Source organism: Lontra canadensis, unplaced genomic scaffold, assembly GCF_010015895.1.
Source record: "Lontra canadensis isolate GAN:19392208 unplaced genomic scaffold, GSC_riverotter_1.0 scaffold13, whole genome shotgun sequence".
NCBI classification, from domain to species: Eukaryota; Metazoa; Chordata; class Mammalia; order Carnivora; family Mustelidae; genus Lontra; species Lontra canadensis.
The window spans coordinates 3,817,400-3,833,247 of NW_022631007.1; the positions used below are offsets into that span (position 1 = coordinate 3,817,400).

A 15,848-nucleotide genomic window follows, 5' to 3' on the forward strand; every position below is an offset into this window, starting at 1 on the left:
TAAATTTTCCAATTTGCTAGGCCCACTTCTAGAACACAACTGATAGAATTGTGGGAACATTTGTAAAAGATGAACAAAACAGAGAAACTGGCCGAGGTGAGGTAGGAGATTTGCTCAATTAAGTTTTAAAAAATCACCAGGAATTAGGGTAGTACGTGAAAATGTCTTGGGAAAACTTTGAGATAAAAAATTCATAATTTGGGGCACCTGAGTGGCTCAGTTGTTAGGCATCTGCCTTCAGCGTGGGTCGTGGTCCCGAGGTCTTGGGATTGAGCCCCGCATTGGGGTTCCTGCTGGGCGGGAGGCCTGCTTCTCCCTCTCCCACTTCCCCTGCTTGTGTTCCCTCTCTCACTGTGTCTCTGTCAAATACATAAATAATATCTTTTAAAAAAAATTTTCAAAAATTCATAATTTAAATTTAACCTACTGGTCTCCCCTTCTCATTATATCTCTGGAGAAAAATAAGAGAGTGACTTCCCAGGGTCCTTTGAAGACAGAAAACAGTGCTTTCCTGACTTTTTACTAGAGCATATCCCGTATTTGTTTTATCATACGCGCCATATATAGGCTGCTGTTAGCAATGTTGATTTGTAACCTCTAAATGGCTCCCAAGCTGATGGATATACAAGCAAGTAAGGATTTAGGGAAAGGCAGCAGCAGCTTATTATTAATGCACTGTGCTGAAAAGCTCTGGCTTGCTGTTGATAAACACAAGAGCTCTCGGGGGAGATGATAGCTCATTCTGGAAGCTAATATTAGAAATGGTAACAGTACTGAGGCCAAGCCAGTGAACTTCCCATTCAGCTTGGCGATGATATTGCACACAGCCTTGGCAGGACTAGGGATTCAGGAGTAATGATCATGGACATTACATGACAGCATGCCAGAAGGGCCGTTATGATCCTCACCCATGATCATCACAGAACCATCACGATCCATGAGCAGTGATAGCATGGACCATGGTCTTGGGCTCCTCTACATTGCCAAGGTCATCATGGATAACCTTGGCCAGGAGGGTCGAGCACTTGGTCTATAGATGGTATTGCTGACAGTCTTCAAGCAGTTGTCCTTGTCACAGTTGTCTCCCTTTCTGAACATTGTGACATCAACGCAGGGGTTCAGGATGATAATCCTTTGTCTTCACCTTTCAAGTGAGCACCAGCCTTGCGTAAGATGGTAAAGATAGCAGTGGGCTCTATGAGGTATTCACATCAGCCCATTTGATGTTGATGGGATCTTGCTTCTGGAAAATGGGGATGGAATTCCTGCTGTCAGCTTCCCATTCTCAGCCTTGATGTTTCCTTGCACCTGCTAAGGGTAGAATCACTTACTAACATGTAGTCCATGTTATCAAGGTCAAGGAAAGGAATCACTAATGGCCACAATGGCCACTTTGGAAGCGGGCTGGTGACAAGGCACCCAATACAGGCAAATCCCCTTAATCCAACTTTTACCATCGTGACAAGGATGTGGCCAGCACCGCATAACAAGGTGAAGCTTCTGGAGCACCTGGATGGCTTAGTAGGTTGAGAGGCTGACTCTTGATTAGGCTCAGGTCAAGATCTCAGGGTCCTGGGATTGGGGGCAGGGAGTAGGGGGGGAGTTTGCTTGAGGATTTCTCTCCCTCTCCCTCTGCCCCACTTCTGTTCATGCTCGCTCACTCTCTCTCTCTCTCTCTAAAATAAATAAATCTAAAAAAAAAAAAAAAAAAAGGTGAAGCTTCTATTGAGTGAGGAAGAACTGAGAGTTGTATGAGTTTTAAACCTGAAAAAGGAAGTAATACATTTTAGGCCAAGTCCAGGTAGCAAGATGGAGTACAAAGGCCTATGATTTGTTCAAATCTATTTGGTTCCTGAGTTCCAGATGGCAAGTGACATGAGGTTTGATAGCAAGAAATTTATCCAAATGTTTACCTCCATCTCTTCAGCTTCAGATTTCAGGAAATAAGAATTTGGGTAGTGATGGGTATGTGCATATTTACTGCTTGTTTGCTTGCTTCTTGTATGCTGCATGCGTTCAGGACCTAGGCTTGTTGCAGGGGCCAGGGAGGCTGGGTGGCTCAGTCGATTCAGTGTCCGACTCTTGATTTTGGCTCAGGTCATGATCTCGGGATCATGGGATCGAGGCCTGCATCCATCTGGCTCCACACTCAGTGGGGAGTCTGCTTGTCCCTCTCCCTCTGGTCCTCCCCCTGCCTGCACACATGTGCTCTCTCTCTCTCTTTGCTCTCTCTCTTTCTCATTCTCAATTAAATAAGTAAAAGCTTTAAAAAAAAAAAAGCATAGCCTAATCGAGAGGTAATCATATGAAAATGAGTGGTGATTGGCAACCTCATAATTATGTAACTGTGATTCCCAGAGTGCCTAGTACATCAGAAGGGGAGGTTTTTGTTTTGTTTTTTTTTTAAATATGTATATCTGAGTTCTACTTATGTTGTAAAATATAACCAACAATCAGGTTGATTTCACAAATGTTTTATTAGAAATGAGTAAACCACTCTGAAGACCAGTATTATTTAATAACCTGAGACGTCCATGGATGCAGCAAAATCTAGAAGGTGGTGTGTAACTGACTGTCGTTTGGAAAATGCTGAGAGTTTGATCTGGGGGGGACCCCAAACCCAGCTGGATAAGAGGGCCACAGAAACGGTCACAACAGAGGTCCAGACACATTCCAGTTAAAACAATGCCAACTCAATCATGAAAATACTAAGAAGCTAGTCGTTCAGACTGTCCTTGCCCCACAGAGACCAAGGATGATGCTTGGCTGATTGGTAAAGCTGATGGCCAAAGAATTCTTTTAGGCTCTTGGTTTTGATTGATTGGGGTGATTTTCCTGAAATTGTTGGGTTTCCACCCTGTGGGAAAGTCCTGTTGCAGGTTTTACTATTTTTGATGCAGGCAAGAGCAGGAAGAGTCTGGGCTTAGTCGTCAGTCAGCCACAACTGAAGGTGGAGTTTCCTTCCATCTTAAATTCTGAGAATTTTTTTTCTTCTTCTTTTGCTATTAGCCTAGGCTGGCTTGCTGGGTTACACGCACAGCATTTTAGCGCATGCTTGAAAATGCAAGTGGTTTGTGGTTTTAATCAGATGAGAAAGTTGAACATGGTGAGTGACTAACATCTATTGCATTTTTTCTTTCAGGGGTCTATACAAATGAAGGCTTTGATCTTTCAACATTATTTTGCAGTTTGTTTTTCTGTAGTCAGCAGGGCCGACAATGAAAATACTTAAAAATGTGAGGGAGGAGTCTCATGAAAAGGAATTTTCTTTGCAATTGTTGCGTTGTTATCTGAGGGGAATTTTTATTTTGTATTTTTATTTGTATGAAAAACTCAAATAGTGCACAAGGTAGCCATTCCCAGACCTCAGTTCTACCCCCACCCGTGATTCTGCCATACACAGTTTCCCACACACCTACATGCATTTATATGTAAACACATTTTTAAAAAATACAAGTGGGATCAATATGTACTCTTGCAGACTCTGGCTTTTTTTCACTTAACTGTCTATTTCATAATGCTTTTTAAACTGTGGCATAATTTATTTAACCAGTGGTCTGTAATGGATATTTAGTTTCCAAGTTTTTGTGATTGGCTGGTTGAAGGAGGGTGGGTTTATGCATGATTTTAGCTTTTGTATGTGCTCTATAATTATTAGGACTGAAGACACCCGTTCCACCATTTTGGAGGTGACGTCTCTCCAATAGTGAGTAAAGGATACTATGGTCCCAGCCTTCTGCTGGATGGTTCATTGGTGGAATGGTACAGCTGTGAATTTGGTAATTTTCTTGTCAGCAGCGACATCTTAATCTCTTAGTCCCAGGGTAGTCAAATGACCTCTATTGTGTGCTACATGCGTGTAACGGGTTAGGATCATGGAATTTGGGCTCCTAAAGAAAGATATCTGTTTGAATATATTAATCGTCAAATGCTTAATGGTGGAATATGGTGAGAAGACCATAGGATTTGGAATCAGAAAACAAAATTCAAGTCCACCTCCACTACATGGATTATGTTATCTTTAGTGAGACGTTCACCGTCTCAGTTTCCCCATCTATAAAGTAGGAATGATAAGAATATTAAAATAAATAAGGTCTCTGAAAACGCACTCTAAAAAAAAATCACTGTACAAATAGGTTATTACTGAACCCAGCTCCTTCTTAATAATGAAAAGGAGGCTCATTTGGTTGTAAGTAATTTTCCTAAAGGTGTTCATATGTCTATGACTTAATTACTAATCTTTGTGCCTTTAATATGTCTTCAAAAAGTTCAGAAGCAGATCTGAGCCTGAAAAAAAATGGAGCATTAGGAAGAACCAGAAATGTTGTAACTTAATTATTTTATTTTTCTCACCTGTCATTTGTGCTTTAGTTATTATATCTCCATTTCCAAGGGACCTTGAATATGTAAAGACCAGTCTTCTGTCAGTCTTCAATGATTTATGGTATTTGCTCTGTAATTTCTTTGTTTTGGTGCTTCAGGCACGGAATGAAATCTTATTAGTTTGAAATTGCAGTTGCTTCTCTTAGTGACTCACCACCCCACCCCACCCCCACTACACACACACACACACACACACCAACCACACTGGAAATGGGCTTATAAAATAAAGCCATGCCACAAGTACAAGAAGACATGCACTAGCTGAAAACAACTCATGCTGGCTGGTAGGCAGTGGCTTCTAGAATGTTCTGAAATAACCATAAAGAGCTGTTTAAAGCTGCCACAGAGACCCCCACCCCCACCCCCACATCTTCCAGGGAGAAGGGAGGACAGTACCCAGGGCAACAAGAACACAGCCCAGTGCGGCCAGTCTCTTGTAAAAAGCGTTGATCTGGAAAGCCTCCGCAGCTAAATGCTTTAAAGTGAGTCCCCTACTCCTACTTTGGAGTAGGTGAGTTTTCAACAGCCTTCTGTGTGGCCTTGGTAGTCACCCCCTGGCTGCCCTGCAGTACCCGGTTTGGGCAGAGCTGGGCAGAGCTCCTGAAGCAGAGAATATTAGTAATCCCCCTAGGGCTTCTCTGGAATCAGTACTGGAAGGCGTTGTCAGTAACACTTTGCAGCAAAGGACTTCAAGGACACAAAGAAGAGGTGTTTGGAGGACCCATTTTGATGTCTAGTTTCTCTTTTCAAAAGGTGATGAAATTCACATATCATGATATCCACCATTTTAAGGAATGTAATTCAGTGGTTTCTAGTGTTTTCATGAAGTTGTGCAACCCTTACCTCGATCTACTTTCAGAACAGTTTCATCTTCCCTAAAAGAAGCCTCCTATCCCCATTCTCCTCCCCTCTAGCCCCAGACAGCCACTGATCTAATTTGTCTCCATAGACTTGCCTATGCCGAACATTTCACATACATGGAATGTTATACAGTATTTGTCCTTTTCTCATCTGGCTGCTTTCACTTAGCATAATCTTTTCAAGGTTCATCCACATTATAGACTGTTTCTGTACTTCATTGCTTTTTATGAAAACATAATATCCCATTGTAAAGATCTACCCCATTTTGTTTCTCCATTCATCAGTGGATGGATGTTTGGGTTGTTTGTTTAAATTTTGTGGCTATTGTGAAGGAGGATGATAAGACCATTCATGGGCAAGTCTCTATGAGGACATAGGTTTTCAATTCTCTTGGTACGTAACTAGAAGTGGAATGATTGGGTGTCTGGTCTTTCTTCATCCAAATCATCAGATCAGTAATGAGAAGCAGAGGAATGAGCGTAATTTGGTTGGACTAAGAAACAAGATGGGTATGTATGGCCAGAGAAACTGTGGTCCTTGGATTACATGTTAGTGTTCTCTAGTCTCCAGCAGTTAAAGAATGATATAACTCAATTCCTGACTTCTTAAAAATAAATCCGTGGATAGGTGAGCTATAAATCCCAGTGACTCACGATGTTTCTGCCCCATGAGACCTAAGGAACACAGTTTTTGTTATTGTAATTTTTTTTGTTATTGTAATTTTATGTTACTGTGAGCTATGGGTATAGGAGGAAGGAGGAAAGATGTTAAAGTTGATCAAAGTGTGCTTGTGGATGGAGGATGGGTGGGGGAATGTAAGAATTTAGCTTTTATTGTAACAACAGTGGAACTTTTACACCATGGGGATGGGGATGCTTCGAGAGGAGGGGAACAAATGGGGGAGCTGGTAATCTCATTGTATAAAAAAGAATGATTAACTGCCTTACTAGTAATAATGTTCTTATAAGAATCCTCTATTTTCAAAACTATCTGAGTTTTATTTATACTAGTGTGAAGAGTTAAAGTCTTGTTAATGTGAGATGTGTTAGACACAGTGGAGTTGTCAGTGGAATTGTAATAACACGAAAGGACAACCACACAAAGAGAGCATGCACTGTTTTCTCTGAGTGCCCCAGATGAGCCCATATATTAAGATTAGACCCCAAGCTGCAAGTCCTTCCATGCAGGTAAGACATATTTTGTGTTGACAGAACTGGTTTCCTAGAAAAAGCCTTTTGTCTGCTTGGGATCAACAGTAGCCTATCCAGAAAACTAGATTTTATCCCCCCACCTATACATTTCCTTTCTCTTGTAATCAGGGCAGAAGTATTAAAAAAAAAAAAAAAAAAGACTAATTCCTTGTCACCAAATGCCACAGGGCCCCAGCACCGTACAGGGGACCCAGACAGCTTGCTAAGGCGTTAATGATCTATAATTACTTCCTGCCTTGCTGTGTCTCATGGATTTTTCCTTCACATATAGGCTTTTGGGGCCTCAGCCCAAAGGAACATGATGGATGATGAAACTTAATTTGGTCCCTTTAGGTAGGAGGACCCTTCAACAATACAGAGTGAACCCTTCCATTTAGGGCAAGCCATGTCAAGTTAATCATTATACTCTTGAACTGCAAACTAAATGGAGAAATAGTTCTCTTCTGCCATAGTACTCTCTCTTTTTTTTTTTTAAGATTTATTTATTGTAGAGAGCATGCGGTCAGGACTGGGGGGGGGCCAAGGGGCAGGAAGAGAAGGAGAGGGAGAAAGAATCCTTGAGCAGAGTCCCCTTTGGTCAGGGAGCCCCTCAGGGCTCCATCCCAAGTAACTGAGATCATGACCTGAGCCAAAAATCAAGAGCCAGCTGCCCAACTGACTGAGCCATCCAGGCACCCCTGCCATAGTGTTCTTTTTAATAGATTTTATTTTTTAGAGCACTTTAGGCTCATAGCAAAATTGAATGAAACATATAGAGAGTTGTCATATAGTCCTTGACCTCAGCCAAGCACAGCCTCCCCCATTATGATCATCCCCCACCCCAGACCAGTACATTTGTTAGAATTGAGGCGCTTACACTGACACGTGATATTCCCGCAAAGTCCATAGTCTACAATTCTCTGTTGATGTTGAACATTCCGTGGGTTTGGACAAATGTCTAATGACTTGCATGCACCATTACACTACCATACAGAGTACTCTTATTGCCCTGAAAATCCCCTGGACTCTCCCTAGTCCTCTTTCCTCCCCTCCAGTATCTGCCAACCCCTGATCTTTCTACTCCACAGTTTTGCCTTTTCCAGAATATCATATAGATGGAATCCTGTAGTATGTCGCCTTTTCAGATTTTTTTTTTCACTTAGTAGTATGGACTTAAGGTTCTTCCATGTCTTCTCATGGCTTGAAAACTCGCTTCTTTTAGCTCTAGTATTCCTTGGTCTGGATATACCACAGTTTGTTTATCCTTTCACCCACTGAAGGACATCTTGGTCGCATCTAACTCTCGGCACTTACACATAAAGCTGCTATGAGCACTCATGTGCTGGGTTTTGTGTGGACATAAGTTTTCAGCTCATCTGGATTAAATACCAAGGAGCATGGTTGCTGAATCTTACTGTAAGAGGTTGTTTCGTTTTGTCAGAAGCCCCCGAACTGACACTAAAGTGGCTCTGCCATTTTGCACTCCCGCTGGCAAAGAATGAGCATTCCTGTTGCTCCCCCTCACCAGCCTTTAGCGTTATCGGTGTTTTAGATTTGGGCTGTACTGGTAGGTGTGTAATGATATTTCATTGATTTATTTTGTAATTCCCTAATGACGTGATGCTTGTATCTGCAGTAATGTTTTTAATATATTGGACTTTTTGATTCTGTCAGACCCAGCAGAGATTTTTTCTTTTTTCTTTTTTCTTTCTTTTTTTTTTTTTTTTTTTTTTAAGCAGGACAGTGTTGTTTTATTGAAGTAAATGAAATGCAAGGAAGCTAAGCATACTTCCTGCTCATGTTTTGACTCATAGACTCCCTGAGAACAAAGATCTGGTCTATCTTGTTCTTCATAGTGATCCCCAGTCCAGCACAGTGCCTGGTCACTCATACACTATTTGCTGAATATAGTGGATTAAATGGTAGTCTTCAAAAAGATTCTAGTGTATGGGACCTGTGAATGCTATCTTTTTTTAGAAAAAGAGTAGTGGGAGAGGTAATTCAGTTAAGGATCTTGAGATGAGGAGATTATCTTGGATATGTGAGTGGCCTTCAATCCAATGGTAAGTGCCCTTATGAGAAAAAGGCAGAGGGAATGCTGAGATGGATGGAAGAGCAGTAGACAGAAGGAAGAGGAAGAGGCAATGTGATCACAGGGGGTGTGGCCACCAGAAACTGGAAGAGACAAAGAAAGGACTCTACCCTAGAGCCCCGGGGGAGTGTGGCCCTGCTGACACCTTGATTATAGACATCTGGTCTCCAAGATCTACCCAACCAGTAATCTCTCTTCTGTCTCACTGGATCTGCCTATTCTGGATATTTCTGGATATAAATGGCATTTTTATGTAGTCTTTTGTGTCTGTCTTCCTAAACTGAGCATAATATTACCTCCTTTTCTACCCTAAATGTATTGTAGTTGCTTTCCTTAAGTGAGATTCATAGAAAATATGACTTACTTGCATAATTCCTAAAAATCTGCCTTGTCATAAGAAGGTGGCTTTTAAAATAAGCAAATTCTAGGCCTGTCCACATAGGGTAGTAGGAGCCTTGAACCTATAAACAGGGTCCCTGTATGTCAGCTATGGTGGCGTGGACACAGGCACGTGGCATTAGAGTCTTAAACGTAACAAACAGCATTTCCAGTGGTGACCTGATTTTTCCAAATTGTGAGCAATTCTAGATACAGTTCCAAATAAATCAAACTTCAGTCTTTCTTCCGTTTACTTGGTTTTTATGTTCTCAGAACCTTCAGTGCATGTTCAAACCTTGCAAGAAAACATTTGGTGTTGACTTGTAACAGAGACTTAGGCCCTCCATTCAGAGGATTACAGATAGGTGTTCACCTACAGGAATGGTGGAGTCCTCAAGAGTCACATTAGAAACAAAAAACGAGGGGCGCCTGGGTGGCTCAGTGGGTTAAAGCCTCTGCTTTCGGCTCAGGTCATGATCCCAGGGTCCTGGGATCGAGCCCCACATCGGGCTCTCTGCTCAGCAGGGAGCCTGCTTCCCCCTCTCTCTCTGCCTGCCTCTCTGCCTACTTGTGATCTCTCTCCATCAAATAAATAAATAAAATATTTAAAAAAAAAAAAAAGAAACAAAAAACGATGTTCTAGAATGGTACCATCTTGTGCATTGAATGGCACACTGCAACCCGAACTTCTCTCTTCCTGCTGGCGGTGCCCACCATCTTCGAGCTAACCGAAGAGTGTCTCCAGGGAAACCATATGTTCCTTGTGGGGACCAGTGGTTTAGCTGTTCTGAACTTAAAGACTTCCACATACATGATCACCTCTGGGCTCCTAATCCATTGATTTCTGAGGATTTTTCCCCTCCCTCTTATTTAAATAATTTCCACTTGCCATTCTTCCAAGACTTATAAACCTATTCAACATTCTTCCAGTTTAAAACAAAAATTTCTTTTAATCTGTCTGCTGCCCCACTTTTGCTGACCTTGAACCCACCTTCATCTCTCACCTGGATTTTGCAATATGCTCTTACCTGGTCTCCTTCCATCTAGTCTTGATGTCTTTGCCCCCATTCTGTCCATGGCCCCAGAGGACAGATTAGGTCTGCCTACACCTTTTCCCCAAACCTCCAAGTGGACCGAAGCTCCAGATGGCCTTCCAGACAGTGTCTCACAACCAGGCCCACCCCACAAACACCTCTTCATTCTTGAGAAAACTTTCGAAATGTTGACATGTTGAAACTCAGTGCTCAATGGGGTGGTATTAGGAGGTGGGGCCTTTGGGAGGTGTTTTGGTTATGAGGGTGTAGCCCTTACAAATAGGGTTAGTGCCCTTTTAAAAGGAACTCCAGAGAGCTCCCTCACTCCTTCTGCCTCATGAGTACCCAGCGAGAAGATGGCTGGCTGTGAGCCAGGAAGCAGGCTCCACCAGACCCCATATTTGCTGGTGTCTTGATCTTGGACTTTTCTCTCCTCCAAAATGTAAGAACTAATCCATTATTTATAAGCCACCAGTCTATGTTTGGTTGTTATGGCAACCCAAGCTAAGACAGCCACATTTTAAGATGTGATTGACATACAATAAATTGCATGTCTTCAACAGCTTTATCAAGGTATAATGCACACACCATACAGTTCACCCACTGAAAATTGTCCAATTCCGGGGTGCCTGGGTGGCTCCATCGGTTATAAACATCTGCCTTCGGCTCACGTCAGGATCCCGGGGTCCTGGGATCGAGCCCCACGTCAGACTCCCTGTTCAGCAGAGAGCCTGCTTCTCCTTCTCACTCTCCCTCTGTGCTCTCTCTTTCTCTCTCTCTCAAATAAACAAATGAAAGTCTTTAAAAAAAAAAAGAACAAAAGAACATGAAAATGTCCAATTCCATAATTTTTAGTGTGTTCACAAATATGACACATTTTAAAATGTCTGAGTCGGAATATTTGACATACCCCTGGAATCATCACAATTATTAAGAAAGATATCCATCATCCTAAAAGTACCCTCATGCCCGTTTGTGATTTCTTTCCTCCTTTCCTGGCAACCATAGGTCTGTTTTCTGTGCCATAAAGTTAAACCACTTTCAAGAATTTTATAAAAACAGAATTATATAGTATATGCTTCTTTTTTCTGTGTTTTTGTTTTGGTTTCTTCATTCTGCTTCTGTAGATATACATATGCAGAGAATTTGTGAGATAATTTTTTTCAAAGCATATTTGCATTATGATGAGGTCTTCTGCTTATGCGATGGTTTCTTCCCCTCAAGGATGGGAACTTAACACAGGGCTGGGCACACCATCACTTTACTCTAGTGAATACAAAGACAGAGACAGTACTTCCCAAGCCATGAGTGGTCCTCCTTTCCTATGACTTGAAAAATATAGCCCTATTTTCTGTTTAAAGAGAGCTGTCATTACGGTAATCGTTACTTGAAATTTATTGATCAGATACAATGTGATGCTGTGGTAATATTGTTGAAAGGAAATAAACAATTGTCCTAATTCTTAAAAGCATCCTTCAAACACAGAAGGCAAAATAGAAGTGAAGTCAGAGGGATTTGTGAACGTCAAGGAAATTTAAAACTGTGTCTGAAGACCTCCCTGGCTGTCTTCACCTAATGATTCTAAGGGTCCCTGTCTGAGGATTTTAAGAATTTTTGAGCAAACCAGAGTTATGACGCCTGCAGTGTTTTATTTCAGCCGGTGAGTGGGGAAGGGGCAGTGTTGAGAAATCCATCTCAAGCAGCTTCTGAGACATTCCTGGTCGTCAGTGATAGCTGTGAGTTTTTCAACTCCACACACCATTGTCAGTCTGATGTGGTTTTTACAGGTTCACAGGAGGGAGGCGGAAACATAAAAGAGTGAGTTGGTTTCCAGGACAGTAGTTCCTGGTAATAAGGGGATGGTAAAGAGGTTGGATTTCAAAGTCCGATTAGAAATCACAGCTATGGAACTCAGTGATTGTCACTGAGGCTTTAAAGCCTGTGGATCTGGCCTGCTGTGCACAGACGGTGGCTCTTGGTTTCTTAACCTGAGCAAAATGACAGCAGAGCACAAAACAGCAGTAGTGCCTTCTGGGGCTTGTGTGTATGCTGGACTAATGCTCCGAATTAAATGAGTTAAAAGAAAGGACCAGAATGTGGAAACCCCAAAGCCCTCTGGCTGACTAATTAAAGTTATTTTGAAATAGTCCTTCATCGTGGGTTTTGTTCCAAAGCGAGGTAACTCCATCCATCACGAGCTAAATAAAGCCCTCGTAAAATCAATAGGGTCGCGGAAAGATGATGATTAAAGTCCATGACAAAGGGGCCTGGGCAAGGACGCAGTGTCAAACAGGGCTCCTCAAATTCTCGTACACCCATGAACCATCTGGGAGTCTTGTGACCAGGGGTTCTAACTCGGGTCTGTCCAGGAGGCTGGGGACCAAGATTCTGCCTTTGCAACCAGCACCCAGGTGGCGCACACACTGCTGGTCCTCACACCACACTTGGAGCTGCAAAGGCAGATGTGGGGAAATGAGTGCTCTTCCCTCCTTATCACTGATCCTGAAATCATCCTGTAAAGTTCCCTGACAAAATGAGTCTGTGGTTATACTCCTGTTCCTCTCTGAAGGGCAGAGAAGCTAAATTCTGATTTCTATCTTGTGCTTTAAGAAAAAGAAAGGGGGGCAGTCTTTTCGTTCATGCCATCATGAAAAATCATTTGAAAAAAACCGTAGCGTGAGTTTGCTGTATTGTAGGGTTGAAAGTACTCATGCCGTGTATTTTACTGATGCCTCTGATGACTGAAAGAAATTAAATTTTATCCAGTATGTTACCTACCTGCATCAGGAATTCACAACTTTTTAAAGCCGATGCTCTGTGAGAACAGTCACTTTTCTGGTTAAAACTTAAAAATGAAGGCTGTCTGATTTGAAAACTGTCCTGGGTTTTGGGGTATTGCCATGGTACCGTCAGCCACAGATTTCGCAGCAAAACTTCCTGGTTTCTTCACGCACTCTGAGGGTCTCACTTGTTTGGTTGGACTCACCCCGGTCCTTTGGTTTTTCAGCTGGTGATGTACATCGGCCAGGTGGCCAAGGACATCTTGAAGTGGCCCCGCCCCCTCTCCCCTCCGGTGGTGAAGCTGGAGAAGAGGGTGATTGACGAGTACGGAATGCCGTCTACCCACGCCATGGCAGCCACCGTTATCTCCTTCACCCTCCTCCTCTCCACTATGGACAGATACCAGGTGAGGCCGCCTGACTCCTCTCCCACCCCATCCCCATGTAACCTCATCCATGCAGCGAGGCAGCAAAGAGAGGTTTTGCCTCAGAATTTTCCTTTTTGAGGGACTTTGAGGCTTACGAAATGAAGACTATGGGGGATCGAAATGTATTGAGCCATCAGTGACAATTTCTTCATAGAGAAAGTGACATATGGCTTAGCGTCCAAATGAGGCCATGCCTCATAGTGAAAGTGATACCCCGGTGACAACACCTCCACAATGTGACAACATGGACAGTCCTGGGAAGCAGGTATGGAGTCTCCCCAGAATTGCATCGTCACTCTGAGCTGCCCAACTAGACAGCACACGATCTGTTCTCTCCTCTTCTGTTCGCAGCAGACGTGAGGAGCTGACGATCCTCGTAGATAATCCTCCTGGGCTGAGATGATTCCCCAGATAAATCTTCCTGCTGGATTCCCCAGGGCCTGGGGCAGGAAAGAGTCTGTGTCCCAGATTGGCTCCCAAGGATGCCTCTGCCCCTGGTTGGGGCTCAACCACTAGAAACAATGGCTCCGTGTTTTCTAGAGGATTCTCTGACAGCTGATTGATAAATGCTGCAAATAGAAGAATTTCACTTAATTAATATCTGCTTAGATGCCAGTTACAGTCAGACCTTTTAAAAGTTAGATTCGCACAGGCCTGAGGTTTTGTTTCACTTGTCTGACAAATTTTGCTCCAAGTGTGTTTCATTTCGTGTTACCCTTTACTCTCTGAACAATTTGGATTTCAACCTAGCTGTCTTGTATGTAAATGACAGTAGTGTTTCACCTCATCCCTTTACCCTCAAAACACAGGGATATTCTGTGCTCCAGGTGGTGCGGAACTAGGGGACGAGGACAAGATTAGGGTTGGGTCCTGGCTCTCCCTCTGTAGTCTTATGCCTGCTCACCTAGTCAGGGGGATGGGGGGGGTCAGACCTCAGTTTCCTGGATGGGAATGGGACAAGTCTAAGGAATATGCCCAACTAGGTATAATCTTCTGTCGTAACTCACTTACATGTCATGCAAGGATTAGAGATGTCCGAGATCTCCGCACTGTCTGAGTTCAGTTAATGCAGACTTCTGAGCTGTGTCATACAGGGTATCTGCCCCAGAAGGACATGGGGGGCCCAGGGCAGGTCCCCTTGGGCTGCTCTCAGCATCCAGAGAGGCCTCATGCAGGAAAAAAGCCCCAAGTAGCAGCTGACTGCAAGAACACAGCAACAACACCATTTACAGACTTCTTTCAAGGCCTCCTGGTCCTTCTCAAAAAACTCTTTTCAGCTCATATGATGCAGCAGTTTTCAGCCTGAGTTGTTATGGACATCTCTCCTATTCAATTTTTAATGATAAATATATTTAGCTTTTTGGGTCATTTGCTGTAAACAGTCCTAAATATGGTTTATTTATATGACTGTGTGTTCAGGCAAATGCCCCAACTCTAATTTCTGAATGCATTCACTCATTCATTTTTAACACTTTTTCTTAAATTAAATTCTGAGACCCAGTTAACGATAAATGTTAAGAGAGGACCTACGACCATGTGTGATTGTTCTTCCATCTTGCATCAGAAAGAACGTGCTGGCCTTGGATTCAGAAGAGGTGGCTCCTGGTTCTGACTCTGCCCCTCTACGGGCTGTGTGACCTTGGGCAGGTCATTTGACCTCTCTGGGGCAGCTGCTGCTTTGAGGATCAAATGGGATGATGGATGGGAAAGCATCTTTGTGCTTAAGTTTAACAGTAACTGTCAAGGTTAAGGGTTTCCTCGGTTGTGGATTGGAGCTAATAATAGAACCCACTTCATAGGGTTGTGTGAAGAAGGGAGGAGCGCAGGGCTCTAAAGTGCTTCCTGTAATGCAGACAGCTCTCTGTCGCCTTTATTCTCTTCACCATGGGACAGCACAGGTGTTCAAGCTTGAAGCACATGGGTTACGTCTCTGTGTCTTCTTTTATAAGCAAGATATCCCTATAGGACTCAGCAGTAGCCCGATTCCTCCAGCTGCTGTTGTTACCCACAGCAAACGTTGAGTTGTAGTAGAGTCTGGATTTCTGCCTCAACATCTGTATGGAAAGGTGCCCGTTCTTAGCCTGGGCTGGGCTCCCTTGGGAAAGCTTTACCCACCCAGCCCTCGATGGGGAAGCTGTCGGTTGCACTTCCGGATGATGGGACTGTCCCTCTACCTTGCCCCTCGCTCCATACTGTACCCTTCATGCATGTTATGCTAAGAATTGGCTGAAATAAAGAATGATTTACTTCAGGAAAACTGTCAGCACCGTGTCTGTGGTCATGAGGCCTAACGCCAAGTCCTAACCGTATCTGATTTGTAGGTTTATATGGTGAGAAGCTTCCTCCCAGAACCGTGGCTGTGGACGTCTTCCCCCTTCTCTTTGCTCTTTTTCCCACTTTTCAAGTGGTTTCAGACCCTGAGACTGCTGGTCTAGGGAAACTGAGGTTGAGACTAGCAGTCACTGGGTGGGAATCCTTTCCTCCCACAGCATCAGACTGTGCGAGCATGATCTCATGGCCTTGCTTTCCCTTCTCCCCCCCACAGTATCCCTTTGCTCTGGGACTGCTGATGGCTGTGGTGTTTTCCACCTTGGTGTGTCTCAGCAGACTCTACACCGGGATGCACACGGTGCTGGTAAGTCCTGCCGTCAGGCCTTCGGGTGACTGTCCCTATGACACTGTGGCCCCTGTTTCAGTGTGTT

General features: G+C 43.4%; 1 protein-coding gene across 3 annotated transcripts in view; it reads left to right on the forward strand.

Moving 5' to 3' along the window:
• Window positions 1-15,848, forward strand: part of SGPP2 (sphingosine-1-phosphate phosphatase 2) — a 106,822-nt gene that overhangs the window by 65,097 nt on the left and 25,877 nt on the right. The window contains exons 1-3 of one of the 3 annotated variants that reach the window (XM_032857325.1): window positions 1,122-1,202; window positions 12,946-13,125; window positions 15,692-15,781. In XM_032857325.1, coding sequence (XP_032713216.1) covers window positions 12,952-13,125; window positions 15,692-15,781 — 264 coding nt within the window. In that variant the 5' untranslated portion in view covers window positions 1,122-1,202; window positions 12,946-12,951. Of the gene's footprint in view, window positions 1-1,121; window positions 1,203-4,814; window positions 4,866-12,945; window positions 13,126-15,691; window positions 15,782-15,848 lie in introns of those variants that run through there. The other 2 variants (XM_032857324.1, XM_032857323.1) reach the window with 2 other exon arrangements.